At 40.7% G+C, this 13,282-nt stretch overlaps 3 protein-coding genes across 3 annotated transcripts in view; all 3 read left to right on the top strand.

Moving 5' to 3' along the window:
- The window catches only part of LOC109461834 (oxytocin receptor-like), a 31,659-nt gene extending 30,882 nt beyond the window's left edge, over positions 1-777 (top strand). The window contains exons 5-6 of the mRNA XM_019758302.1: positions 148-289; positions 483-777. Coding sequence (XP_019613861.1) covers positions 148-289; positions 483-777 — 437 coding nt within the window. The remainder of the gene's footprint in view (positions 1-147; positions 290-482) is intronic.
- A 3,274-nt stretch (positions 778-4,051) lies between these two features.
- Positions 4,052-7,045, top strand: LOC109461904 (putative defense protein 3). Its single transcript, XM_019758381.1, has 4 exons — positions 4,052-4,679; positions 5,919-6,138; positions 6,330-6,391; positions 6,535-7,045. The coding sequence occupies exons 1-4, from the start codon at positions 4,454-4,456 to the stop codon at positions 6,609-6,611; spliced, it is 585 nt and encodes a 194-aa protein (XP_019613940.1). The 5' UTR covers positions 4,052-4,453; the 3' UTR covers positions 6,612-7,045.
- Positions 7,046-8,227: 1,182 nt separating this feature from the next.
- On the top strand, positions 8,228-11,930 carry LOC109461901 (putative defense protein 3). The gene is made up of 4 exons (XM_019758378.1): positions 8,228-8,480; positions 9,719-9,938; positions 10,656-10,720; positions 11,238-11,930. Exons 1-4 carry the CDS (start codon positions 8,264-8,266, stop codon positions 11,324-11,326), a joined length of 591 nt encoding a protein of 196 aa, XP_019613937.1. The 5' UTR covers positions 8,228-8,263; the 3' UTR covers positions 11,327-11,930.
- Positions 11,931-13,282: the final 1,352 nt, after the last annotated feature.

Genomic DNA, 13,282 nt, shown 5'->3' on the forward strand with positions numbered 1-13,282 from the left:
AGACACAGACTAGCCCCCTGCTATAGTATTATCTGTGCTTGACACAGCACAGTTGTGTGGCCCAAAGCTAAAGTGAACAGACTGGTGGCGCCTTGTGGAAATGATATGAAAAGGACGTTAATGTTAACTCTATCTCTAACATTCCAGGTCCGGCGTTCGTTATTATTATGCTGCTGGCCAGCCTGAACAGTTGTGTTAACCCCTGGATCTACTTCGCCTTCAAGACAAGATGTGACCGGAAGAAAACGCCAAGAAGCAGCATCAACAGACGAGCAATACAGACCCCAAGGTAATTTCAAAGTTCAAACAAAGTTTAGTCCTTATTTTTTACAAGCAATAAGCAGACAAGGCTTTTCCAACGTTCGAAATTTTAATACCAATTTCTTGTTGTTAAAGTTAAGAGTCCAATTTTTATTTGGTTTGTTAAGATACGGACACAGTAGATCATAAAGAGGTTTTTCTTTATTTTCTCTTCACCTTAGAACAACTGAGTTGGAGATGAACAAAATCGAAAAGTCACTACCGGCTTTTGAAAGAGTAAAGGTCACCTTTGGGGTTGCCCAAGATGGACAACAGGGGGTCAAGATCACGTTCAACACAAAGGCTGCTGGGAGGGAGAACCTTCGTCTCGCGAGAATTCCCGAGACTGGGATGTTGGAGCTCAAAAATGACAGTCCGAGCCGTATTATGTCTGAAGGTGAAGTGGAGACCAGAAATCGGCGGCGTAAGCGAGAAGACGGACGTATTGTCTCTTTCATTGGGTCAAATTCATTGTAGATTAAGTTGCTGGTTAATCTTAGTCACAACGATACCATTTACCATTCTTATTGGCGAGTGTATCACTGAAACCATAAGTTGTACGTATTACTAAAAGACTTGTGTATACACAGGAATATTTTTTCCTGATATTTTTCTTGCTAAAATATGGACATGGCTCTGCATTAGGACAATTATAATAGATACAATGTACATAAGATTCTATGTATCCATAAACACCAGAATTATGAAATAGATACACTTTACAAGATTATATAAAGATGATATCGACGTACACAAAGCCACCTATATCTGCTGTGCCTTTACTATTTAAATACAAAATTTTATCGACAAATGTGACAATCTAGAAGATGTATATGGAAATATGAAAGTTTGAAGCCATTTCCCCCAGACAGAAAAACACATTTACCATATCAGCATCTGACAGGGCAGGGTGCTTAGACGAAGGACAAGTGCTTTGAGCGGTGCGTTAGACATCCAATCTATTGTCCCCAGCAATACAAACATAAAGATTACAGTACTTCGATAAAAGACGTTTGTCCAATGTACCTTACACTATAAATATTACACCTACCAAAAAGGTGAGGGCAAGACACCCCAGCTAAACTACATTTTCATCATCATCGGCCTGTTTTCAAGCCTGGACCAACCTAGTAGTTATTTCACTCCACGTCATAGCTATCAAGCATTGCTTTCTCTAAATTATCATGTTGAATTCCAGCGTTATTATCTAAAGTGTCGGTAAACGTCAAACCTCTGTAATTCACAGAAGGGGTTAGGACAAGGTCAAGGTCAGTTATGGGTACTCTAGCGAATTTGGACGGTCCTGAACCGGGGTATATTGTACCCCAGCTTACTTGAATGAAATACCACGCTGTATTTTTGTATTCATGCATATGATATAATAACTTGTACTTCACATATAAAAGAAAAAACCACACCCAAAAGAATTTGGGTAGTTTTAATCTGTAAATTTGTAATTGCTGTTACCGAAGATATGTCTTAGTACAACATAATTTCTCAGTTGTGCTATCATCGCTTCAATATACATTATAAAAAGATTATTGATATTTTTATAAGACTAGGCCAACATTATTTGTTGATATTCCCGGTTTACAAAATGAGAAACTCATGTTTATCAAAGCATCTATTGTCAACACATTGTCATATATTGCATATACTGCAATATATTCTTAATCCAGCACAATAATATGTATGGATTTTTAAGTCTTAATTAAGTCAGCAGGCCTTTGTAAATTACACTTTACAAAACGACTAATACTAGATCAAAATGTTTTATAATATCTGTTAGATGGTACATCGCATTAAAAAGTAATCCAGATTGATAAGTTCATATCACTTCTTATAATAAACATGTTTTTCAAGTTGTCCTTAAATAACGATTGTTAGGGTAGTAGTTAGTCTCTATGTGATCTTTAGTTGGTCTCTAAAGCGTACATGTAGATTGTTTTTGTTTGAAATCAACGGATATTATTTTGTTACCATGCATGTTTGTGTGGTATATCATTAAAACAGTTCTATATCTTGAAAGATGTTGACTACACGCGCTACATTCTTGCATTTGAAAATATGTGCATACTTCGTGAGGTGATTTAATAAACTACATTTGATTCTACCGCGCGCAAAGGCACGAAGTAAACAAACCATTACAGACAAGCACTAATTACACATGTCAATATCGGTAATGAACAGAAAGCCTTGATTTTTGCCTTGTTGAAGTTCAAGTACAAGTTGGATTATCATTCTGTGCGTGCAATACAGTTTTACATTGCATTTATGCACAAGCTGGTGTGTTACGCCGAAAGGCGGTTATACCGGCTATACATATACAGAAGCTGGTGTGTTACGCCGAAAGGCGGTTATACCGGCTATACATATACAGAAGCTGGTGTGTTACGCCGAAAGGCGGTAGCTTGATGATTGTGCTCCAGGCTTTAAGGCTCCAGGCTTATCACATAAACCAGTTTTATCAACAAAATACTGGATTTAGTCTTAAAACTTTAAGAGTGCTTGTATTGGAATGCACGCTTACTAGAGTTATCCAGAGATATAGCCAAAAGTATTAAATTCTTTATCATTCAATATAGGAAAGACTCACTAATACAACGGTGATTCCGCAGCTGAAGCACTATAAGCTAGTAAGCTAGTGTGCTTGTAAAAGACATCCAATGCGATTTTAGGGCAGCAAACTTGGAACTATTCTGAATAAGGCAATCTTTGTGATATTGACACATACTGCTTCACATTAGCACATTTAATCAGCATATCATACATTGGGCATTTAAAACTGCAGAAACAAGACCAAGATGAGTCCTTTATTTTCTGGGTGGTACCCTAAAAATCAGCCCAGGGCCCTTCCAGTAACCATTTTCCGTCAGAAATTTTGCTCCATGACTGGTAAATGACTGGAATATTGGCTTTGAAAAATCGGGGTTCTAAACCCTAAAAACTGCACTGGATGCCCTGACGTTCTGCATGATACGGCTACAGCAAAGAAACGAGAGCGCCACATTGCGGGTAGTTGTGGATCAACAGGGCGACGTGTTTGTTTACATGAACCAAAGGAGGACAAAGCGACGTATTGAATAAGTAGTGTTTACTTTTTCACAGCATCTGCTTATACCTACAAACAGACCATTTAAAATCATTGATGTGTTTCTTTTTCCACAACAACTTTCAACGTATATGTAAGCACGTGTTAGAATTCTTTTACCCCCCCTTCCTTAAAAAATTGCACGTGGTACCAGTACGTCGGCAGAATGTACTGCGTTAAACACGTAATGCATTGTGCATAGCACTTCGAGGGATGGTCTCATATAATTAAGGTCGTATTTACCTGTATAAGGGGGACATCCCCTCTATAATTTTCAAATATTGTATTGGAAAAGATATCGTCTGCAACAGGCAAAAATTCTCATGCAACGTTGACCAAACATCCAACGAAAACCGTTAAAAATCAGGGTTTCGCGCTCAAATTACCCTGAAGGTCATAAAAATGTAACTTAAGAATAGATCATTTGCATGGTGTATAAGATATAAATACTCTATATACATACGCAGACACACACTTAGACATAGCAATGTGATCATTGTGGTGTATTCTTGATGTAGCCTGCGGTTTTCTATAGACCACTTTTGATAGGACAATAATTAAATGCTACACTTGGTTCGTGAAAACATATCTAAATCAAATAAAACTAACAATGGCTTTTGTTTTCTACGTAGTTATAGTGATAGCCACAACATTCCCCATATAGTTTTCATTGTAACGCACATTGCTCAACTTCACTCTGACGTATGTAAGTTCAACATATTTATGTTCAACTTGGTTTAAATCTTTGTTTAGTACATGTAACTAAAACAGTCACTATTTTGCCAATGCATTTAGCGACCAGCCACACCTAGATAGGCGAGTGTTTCCCACTATGTACTCTGTTCTCCCTCGGTGCAAGGCCATTGCTTAGGTTCTTAAGTTTCCAGAATGTTATGTAAGTCGGATAGACCTTAACGTAGTGAATGGAATGGTTATCAATCATCCATAGATTTGTGTGCTGACACTGACTGCACCATTGACAACGTTAACAAAAGCACTTGTCAACAAGTTTTGCGGTTACCATTGGAAACACACGTCTCAAGCGAGAAGGTGGGATACAAAATGGCTGCGCTACAGGTTGTGGGGACTGCGTTCTTCCTCGCCGTCGGGCTTTTTGTGGGATGTGAGGGTTTTGGGTCGGGGGCTCCGGCCGGAGCCTGTACAACCATTCAGCCGGGACATGTGGACGCCACCAATAATAGCGTGTCCCTGTCCGCTCAAACATCGACCAGTCCCTACTCCATCCAAGCGGGAGCTACCAGCTACCAGGCCGGTGGGACTGTCACAGGTAAGGTACCTCGTCCATGGATGGAGACTTTTTGCGGGGGCGCACGATCATATGCAGTCTCGTAGCGTCCAGAGCAGTGCTTTATTTAGAACGGATTTTAGGTACGTTTTTTAATAGTCCGCGCATAGAATCATGCCTTTCTTTTTCATATTCCAACATTTTATGAATAGACATGGTGACGGCACACTCAAGTTATATCAACTTATTTTATGCCGTCATCAACGCAGAGGACGAGTACAGGACAAGACAATACTTTTTTTTAGTTGAGTTACGCGAGGAAATTCGTGTAAAGTGCCTTTTCCAAGGGTACAAGATCAGGAATCGAACCCGGGATCTCTTGGTTCCAAGTCGATCGCGCTGCCGCTACGCCACACGACCACACGTAGTGACTATCCAGAACTGTGCCTGATCCTGAGCCTAACCCCGGTAATTCAGACATAGAATTAGTTAGGAACTGTTCTGGATAAGACACGTATATAAAACCGACGGTTAGGATGATACATTTGAAAAAATCCGGTCGCCACAAACCAAATTGAGTCTTGAGAAGAGAACGCCGAGCTTCGTTTTACGTTTCCCCATGTATCAATGTCAAGAGAACAAAAGAACTGACACTGCTGAGTCTTTCTAGACGATCAGCAGCGAAACGTTGCTTTAGATACACATACTGTCTAGTCTGTGCTGTGTCTACTTTAGACTGTTATGCTGATGTGTGTTTGTGTGCGCTGGTGCATGTAAATGATTTTATGTTTGTATTGTGTCTCATGAAAACACAATCGCATTGACTAAGCGTGTCGTAGTCATGTTTTTTTTTCACCTCAGCCAGTACATGTTTCACGATTGGCTGCGTGTCATTGTTGTGTTTATTCACGCCTTAAAGAGGGCTCTTTTTTTCTTGCAATCATAGATGTCATGCCTGATTGCTTACCTTAAATGGGAAGCTTAAACCGTACACCTGTGAATTGTTTATACACGTTGGGTGCTCAGCCCTTGTCCTGCGGAGCCCAACAATTGTTGTTTTGCACATACAGTACTATCTATAACTTATACAGCACCCTGTATAGGTACAACTTTGGGGGTATTTCTCGTGCAACGCATCACACCGCAGCGAAACTGCTGAACTATGCCACCGCAGGGCAAAAAAAGTCGGGGGTCTATGACCTAATCAAGACAGGAAATTATTTCAAAATATTGTGTAAAAAATGTCAACAGGACAAGGTTAACATAAGATGCCCTCTGCAGTTCAGATCATGGGGCCGGTGTTCCGAGGGTTCCTGCTCCAGGCCCGCCGACCTGGGATGACCACACCCGTCGGTACCTTCTCCAACGCACCGAACAACACCAAGACAACAACGTGCACCACTGCCGACAGTAGCATGACTCATGACAACACCGAAGCCAAGGAGAACATCACTCTGACTTGGACCGCTCCGAGTCCTGGTGTTGGAAACGTGCAGTTCGTGTAAGTACATCAGATAACCGTAAATGTCTGGAAGGTACCGGATATGACGAAAATGAACGGATGTGACGTAGATCACTGCGCTCGCCGATGCATTGTGTGACATCCCCACCGACCATGTCAAAATAATCATATTTTCATCAGCCTACAACTATTTGTACATTGCCTTGATAGTATCTACTTTTATGTTTCAGTGCCACTGTCGCCCAGGATCACGATACATACTGGATGAACCTCGCCTCAGCGGAAATAGCCGGTAATTTCATAGTTTATCATACTTGTATTTCCCATTATGCCGCATTGCTTAGACAGGCAGAAGACACAACAGTTTGTATTCGAAGCGATAGGTGTCGCTTTTGAGAAGGCTAAACTACATGTGTCTTTATTGATCTGTTTTAGGTGGAGTCGCCATCAAGGCAACTTGCTACGTCATCGTTTTCAGCCTCATCTCAACGGCGTATAGCATGCTGGCCTAGTGCTCTGATTTGACTTCTCAGCCTTATTTGAGTGACTATATGTAGTGTAGACAGGATATTGAAGAATGTATTGGAGAATGTATTTTTTCAGTACAAAAAGGACAAAATTTGACGGACATGTAGCCAGCCTCTCATTGGTTGAAAATCTAAATTGAATTGACAGCCAGGATTGGTCTACTGTCAACAAAAGGCCCTAAAGACTCGATGTATTCTTAGGTGATTTTTTGTACAACTGTAGTTTTCAAAGAATAACAGATATTAACTGAAAGATATACAAGAATATTCTGTCCATAAGGTGTTGTAGTACATGTAGTATCCCCAAGTAATTGGGAACATTAAAAAAGGAACTTGTGTGTGTATAATATATATTTACTGCACGTAGTGGACGCTTGCTTGAGATCATTTTCGTACAAATGTACAATAAAAAAAATGCATGAATTATGATACATACGAACATTCTGTTCTGTGTTGAAGTGCATGCAAAGTTTCTCTCTAACTTATTTGGTACATGTAGTAACACCAAGTATTTGGAAATAAAATGCTTTTTTGTGTGTATAATGCATATACTACTTTTCTGTGTATATTGTATGTTCTAATAATGGTGTATTGTTGAACCAGATAGACAATGCTTCATTAATACAAAGGTATACCTAACGTTAGCATTCTTAACATCATGCACTCTATATTCACCATGTAAACAAAGTTTCCAGCCCCCCTCCCCACCCCCATTTCAAGGTCACAGCTTAGACGATAGATTCAAATCAAACAAAATGCGTAAAAAATTCAAAGACCGGAACGATACCTACCAGGAACTGGGCAGATAAATACTTACAACGGTTGTCCGTGTATGTCGGCGCTTCCACTGGAGCCAAATCGTGTCAAAATACCCGTTTTTTGACACAATTTGGCGCCAATTTTGACTTGAGTGTCGTTTGGCTGAGTTTTGACTGAGTGTCGTTTGGCTGCCGTCACCGCAGCCAACTAAAATTGAAGGCAGCCAATCAAAATCCGCTCAGGTTATGACGTAATGTTTTGTTCCCGCCCAAATTAAAGCAGTGGATTTTGAGGAAAACCAAACAACACAAAACAGATCTGCTCAGCACTTATACATTGCAAGCAAATCACCTACAGCATTCACACAAAAGCACACAAACAGTTTAAGCTCTATCTGACATGTACAGCTATTGGGGTGTCCAAAAAGATGTTGCAAAAACAACATAAGTTGTGCCTGGGACAATACATACCACTTAAACAGACCTGTCCCTGGTGCTGAAACAACACTCACAGCCTTATCCCTGCATTTCCAATGCTGTGTATTCTTGTGTACGCTACGCAAGGGCGCCACCTCCCTGTAAAAATCTGTATTGCAAGCTGACAACCTGAAGGTACATCACTTAGTCATAAATAGTATCGGAACGCATATCGAGGGAAGGGAACTTTGAATTTAGCTTAGGCAGGCCCTTTTGGGCATTTTAGATAATGTAGTCTAGAGCGACAGTAAACATGTACAGCACTAATTATCACTTGTCTGAGCAACAGTAAACAACACTAATCAGCAAAGCAATCAACGTTTACGACCCACGTGACCTCGGCCCGTTTTCGAGCAAATAAACTAAAGGCGTGTCCTTACGTATTAGTTCTGTCAGGACAAAATGGCGGTCAACAACGTTGTGCTCTGTGCTTGCGTCTTTTTGGCGTTTTTTGCCGTCTGTGATGCGTACGGGACCGGTGCACCCGACACGGCTTGTGTGACCATGCATCCCGGGCATATGTTCAACGCTACCGCCGCCGTTGTACCGCAGACGTCCGCTAGCCCGTATTCTATCGTAGTGGAGGGGGACAAGTACACTCCAGGTTCTACCTTCTCAGGTAAGCTGACGATGTTTCTCTCTCAACAACAATGTAAACCCTGTTCAGGTATATGTACATGTAGAATATCATGTTTTCTTTGATTTCAACTGATTTTGTGTTGAGAAATAGTTGATTTTAGGGTTTTTTGTCCGTGGCAACAAAAAAAATGGAAGGCCGCTTGTTACGTGATTGTGCTTTTCGTCTACATTTATGTCAGAAAAACATGTTAGGTTATGTAAGAGGAACATGAAACGCTTTCTACCTATACTCTTGTGTATAAGGGTTTTGGAAACGCTAAAATACCTAAGACAATATACAGCCTTGTTGTGGTGATTTCAAGTATTCTCCAAACAGAGGTTTGGGTCTTGAGTTATTTTTGGCGCGTTTTCAGGCTTTTTTTACCGGGGTTTCTTTTTTGTATTGTTGGGTGAAAAAAATTTCACTGCAAAAAAAACAGAAACCCCGAAAAAAAGCCTAAAAACAAGCCAAAAAATAACCAAAAATCTGAACCACTACTGCTTGGAGAGTAATTTCAAGCTCTGTAAGATTTTGTTAAGTCATCGCCCGTTGCCGCTCTGCACCACAACAGAACGAACCCGTACCCAGCACACGCCGGTGTGTGTAAATATTGGTTCAAAGGAGGATTATGTAATAATCGTGACGAGTAACGGTACAAAGTTCAGGCGTGACACGGGATATTTCTTACGAAATCGTGACTCGGCTGTTTATGTAGGCGCTGTAACAGTATAAGTTTACCCTCCGGTCAAACTCCCCTCGGGCTCAACTCCTCCGTAGCGGTAGTTTAGATACTAGTAAGCGGGCGAAGGGCTCTTAGCTGCCGAAAAAAAACGGCTCACGGCCCGATACTAGTCATGGCACCCAGGGTAGTGTAAGCGCTTAGCATAAAAGGCATTCTAACATCGCATTTTGTAAACAGTCTAGCAACTTCGTGGTACTGTTTTTGTTTGAACTTCAAAAGTGGTTCCAACATGGGGGACACTCTTAGATTTTAGACTAGTGTTATTCTTTTACAAATAAAGAAAGGGGTTGCTCGCTAAGAAGCCTCCTTTATATGTGTAACGGCCATGCCTGTGTCCTGCGTATATACGTATGTGGTTATAGTCCTGCAGTCAGTCCTTCGGGCAGCATAAAAAAACTGAAAACCACAACAGTATCGATGGAAATTCTGAGACAAAGAATATCACTATATGACTTGCATAAACTGCGCCTAACACTGCTACTCCTCCCCGATACAGTTCAGATCGTGGGGCCGGTGTTCCGAGGGTTCCTGCTCCAGGCCCGCCGACCTGGGTCCACCACACCCGTCGGTACCTTCTCCAACGCTCCGGCAGACACCCAGACTACTGAGTGTACCACTGCCGACAGTAGCATGACTCATGCAAGCCCTGGACAGAAGCAGAACATCACTCTGACCTGGAACGCTCCCTCTACTGGCGTCGGCAATGTGCAGTTTGTGTAAGACGCCTTGTATATATACACTTACGTGTTAAGGCCATGTTGATTTGATTCAATGGATGACATCCACGCGCGCATGAATTTTCGGCAGTTTCCAATTTTAAAAAAAGTTTTCAACCACACTGTAAATCGTACAAAACAGTTGCAAAATAAGCAAATATATACCGTAAGTTGCAACAAAAAAAGATTAGAAAACAATACCAATGTCGTAGAATGCTAAAATCAAACGAAAAAGACGAAAATGTAAAGAAATGAATTTGAAGAGAAGATTATTCGAATTCGCCATACCATACTCTGTGCCATTTGTTCAACCTTCATGACCACGTAAATTTCATGATGAAAGCAACTTTTTTTTTTGCAAAACTTTTTTATTCGCACGCTTGCATCAGTTTTGGGGTTCTTTGATTTGATTATATGCCATCCGTATAATCAAATCAACATGACATGGCCTAATGACAACAACATACAACGTTTTCTATTTCTATCAAAAAACAACGATAGTATATATTATTAAATCGACTTAAACGAACGCATTTGCGCCAAGTTATAGACTAGATCTCTACCGAAAAAGTTGATCATTACAGCCAAAATGTAGCATAATAGCACAATACTACATATATACACGTGTCAAAAGCAGTATTGTTTTATTAGTCAGAAGAGATCTTAGCAATAGTTTTAATGTTGATCAATGTTTAAATTTCTCATTCTTCATTTTAGTGCCACCGTCGCTGAGATGAAGGTGAAGTATTGGATGGACGTTACGTCAGCACAGGTGGCACAAGGTACGTTGTTACGTCATAGACTTTGAGATGTAGTATAGAACTAGACAGGTAACATTTGCAAAGCAAATGCATAATGTTTACTTTCGCATATGGCCTGCTCTGTTAATTCTTACTCAAATGCATTCACATATATGGTGACAGGAGTTTCAATCCCTCCTACCATAAAATTGCAACATTATGTGAACCCAACACCAGTTACCATGGTGCCAGACGGTTTGGTTCAGGTTATTGACCAGGTCATTGTTTGGAACGGAAGAAGAAACGGAGCAAAAACAATGTTTTCCTTCGGTAAACATAATAACCTTAAGTGTAATACAACTATTTTCTATAGTCACAAAAGATGTAGAAAAATTCCTATGACACTGTTATAACATGTTGAAAGAGTGGAGTATTTGCTAAACGTAAAATGTCAGCTTCAAAACCACCTGTTAGGAAGTCTGCACTTTTCATAGAAATCGGCAGATGTCGCTGGTGGACGGTCACTCACCCATATGTTTGTGTGTTTAACGTTCCTAAGGTACGACCAGTGGAGCCAGCTTCGCCAAGCCGACTTTTTACCTCATCATGGCTCTCTGCCTTCTGCAAGCGGCACTTTTCTTGAAGTGAAGATTGTCACCAGTCACCAAGATTGTAGTTTTGTTCCACACGATAGTTTTTGCCTTTAGATAGAGCCAAACGTTGGTAGTGTATGTATGCATAACGTAATTCAAGCATTAGGAAGTCCATATTTGGGGATATTGTTAAAACGTGACGTCACAGCGGCCATGTTGGATTTTTAAAATGAAGGAGTCAGACCTACACATTTTCATGTGTATCATATGAGTGTAATTACATATACATGTATGCAAATTCAAATATACATGGCAACTACTTGGGTTAACCATATGCAAATTCAAATATACATGGCAACTACTTGGTGTAACCATACAACATGGCGGACAGTACTTACGTCATTGTCACGTGAGTCCCAATACAATGAAATAGTCATGGACACATGCACAGAGGGGATGGAACATTGATAGGTTTCGCACAGCACAAATTATTTTATACCAAGCTACAGAAACATTATTTGATTATTTGTTTTATACTGTTGTCGCATATTTTGGCATCTGCATACTTGCAGTACCACTTGCTATGCATGAGGGCGCTCTGTTTAGGTACATGTTCTGTAATTAAAAATAATAAATAAATAATGTTGCACGAAAACTGACATACCAAACGTAATGCCACGTGTGCTCTTTTGATAAGTTACAAGCCAAACATAAATATATCTATAGACTCTATACATTTACTTTAGACATTAGAGGTTTTTTCTTTGACGTCAAAATAAGTATAGTTTGTATCAAATAGACAACCTGTCATTCCAACATAGCGCAAGTAATATATATATAAAAAAAAACCTCGAACACTCAAGTGACGAAGTATTGGGTAATGCTTGGTCCTAATTAAAAAAAGGCCCTGCCGGGTAGTTCCCGGGCTGTTTTTTGGCACTCAAGTTTCGGGCGTGACCCCTACGTGGTCCCGCGGGACACCCTGCGGCTACCGGGTTATGTTTGGGGCCCGGTGGGGACCCGAGAAGAATTAGTTCTGACTTAAATTGTATCCGGGCCCCACTGACAAAAAGACGCCGTGGCCTAACCGTAAGGACACCGAGAGGCACCCCTCCGGTTGCCGGCGGTCCACCGGGACACATTTGTTACGTCACAGACCAGATGCACAGAATAAAGGTGTATCAAATGCGCGACGTAAATATAAGACATTTTTTTTATATTCCAACATGTAATCACAAGACGTGGTGACGGCACACGCAAGTATTTTCAACTTAGGCAATGTTGATTTGATTATATGGATGACATCCGCGCGCGCATGAATTTTCGGCCGTTTCCAAAAAAAAAAGTTTTCAACCATACTGTAAATCGTACAAAACAGTTGCAAAATTAGCAAAAATATACCGTAAGTTACAAAAAAAATTAATAAAAACTATACCAATGTCATAGAATGCCAAAATCAAACTAAAAAGGACGAAATTGTAAAGAAATGAACTTGAAGACTAGATTATCCGCCAAACCATATTCTGTGCCATTTGCTCAACCCTCATGACCACGTAGATTTCATAATGGAAAGAACTTTTTTTTTGCAAAACTTTTTTTCTATTCGCACGCGCGCATCAGTTTTGGGGCTCCCGGAGGATGTCATCCATATAATCAAATCAACATGGCCTTATATTAATGCCGCCACCAACACAGGGGACAATACAATACTTATTTCAGGACTCGAACCCGGGACCTCTTGGTTCCGAGTCGAGCACCTTGCCGCTACGCCACACGACCCCACCATTACTAGTATCAGGGCATCTGCCAGGTTTATTTGTTTATTTATCTATCTATTTGTTTATTTACACCCTCTGGCCAGGTACCCAGAGGGTGACAAAATCTTAAAGAAAATGCCATTGAAGGAAACTTTTAATTGTGACAACCGGTGCCCCGCAGACTCCAGAGCCCTGTCGGGGTCACATCCCCGGCGGGCATCGGCTCAATATGCATAACTTCGGGCGGTCTCAAA

The sequence above is a fragment of the Branchiostoma belcheri genome, unplaced genomic scaffold, assembly GCF_001625305.1.
Source record: "Branchiostoma belcheri isolate BF01 breed outbred unplaced genomic scaffold, Haploidv18h27 scaffold97, whole genome shotgun sequence".
Classification (NCBI taxonomy): domain Eukaryota; kingdom Metazoa; phylum Chordata; class Leptocardii; order Amphioxiformes; family Branchiostomatidae; genus Branchiostoma; species Branchiostoma belcheri.

Coding starts and splice junctions, on each gene's coding strand:
- LOC109461904 (XM_019758381.1), top strand. CDS start 4,454: ATGGCTGCGCTACAGGTTGTGGGGACTGCGTTCTTCCTCGCCGTCGGG. Junction 4,680..5,918: donor GGCCGGTGGGACTGTCACAG/GTAAGGTACCTC, acceptor TGCCCTCTGCAG/TTCAGATCATGGGGCCGGTG. Junction 6,139..6,329: donor GTTGGAAACGTGCAGTTCGT/GTAAGTACATCA, acceptor TTTATGTTTCAG/TGCCACTGTCGCCCAGGATC.
- LOC109461901 (XM_019758378.1), top strand. CDS start 8,264: ATGGCGGTCAACAACGTTGTGCTCTGTGCTTGCGTCTTTTTGGCGTTT. Junction 8,481..9,718: donor TCCAGGTTCTACCTTCTCAG/GTAAGCTGACGA, acceptor TCCCCGATACAG/TTCAGATCGTGGGGCCGGTG. Junction 9,939..10,655: donor GTCGGCAATGTGCAGTTTGT/GTAAGACGCCTT, acceptor TCTTCATTTTAG/TGCCACCGTCGCTGAGATGA.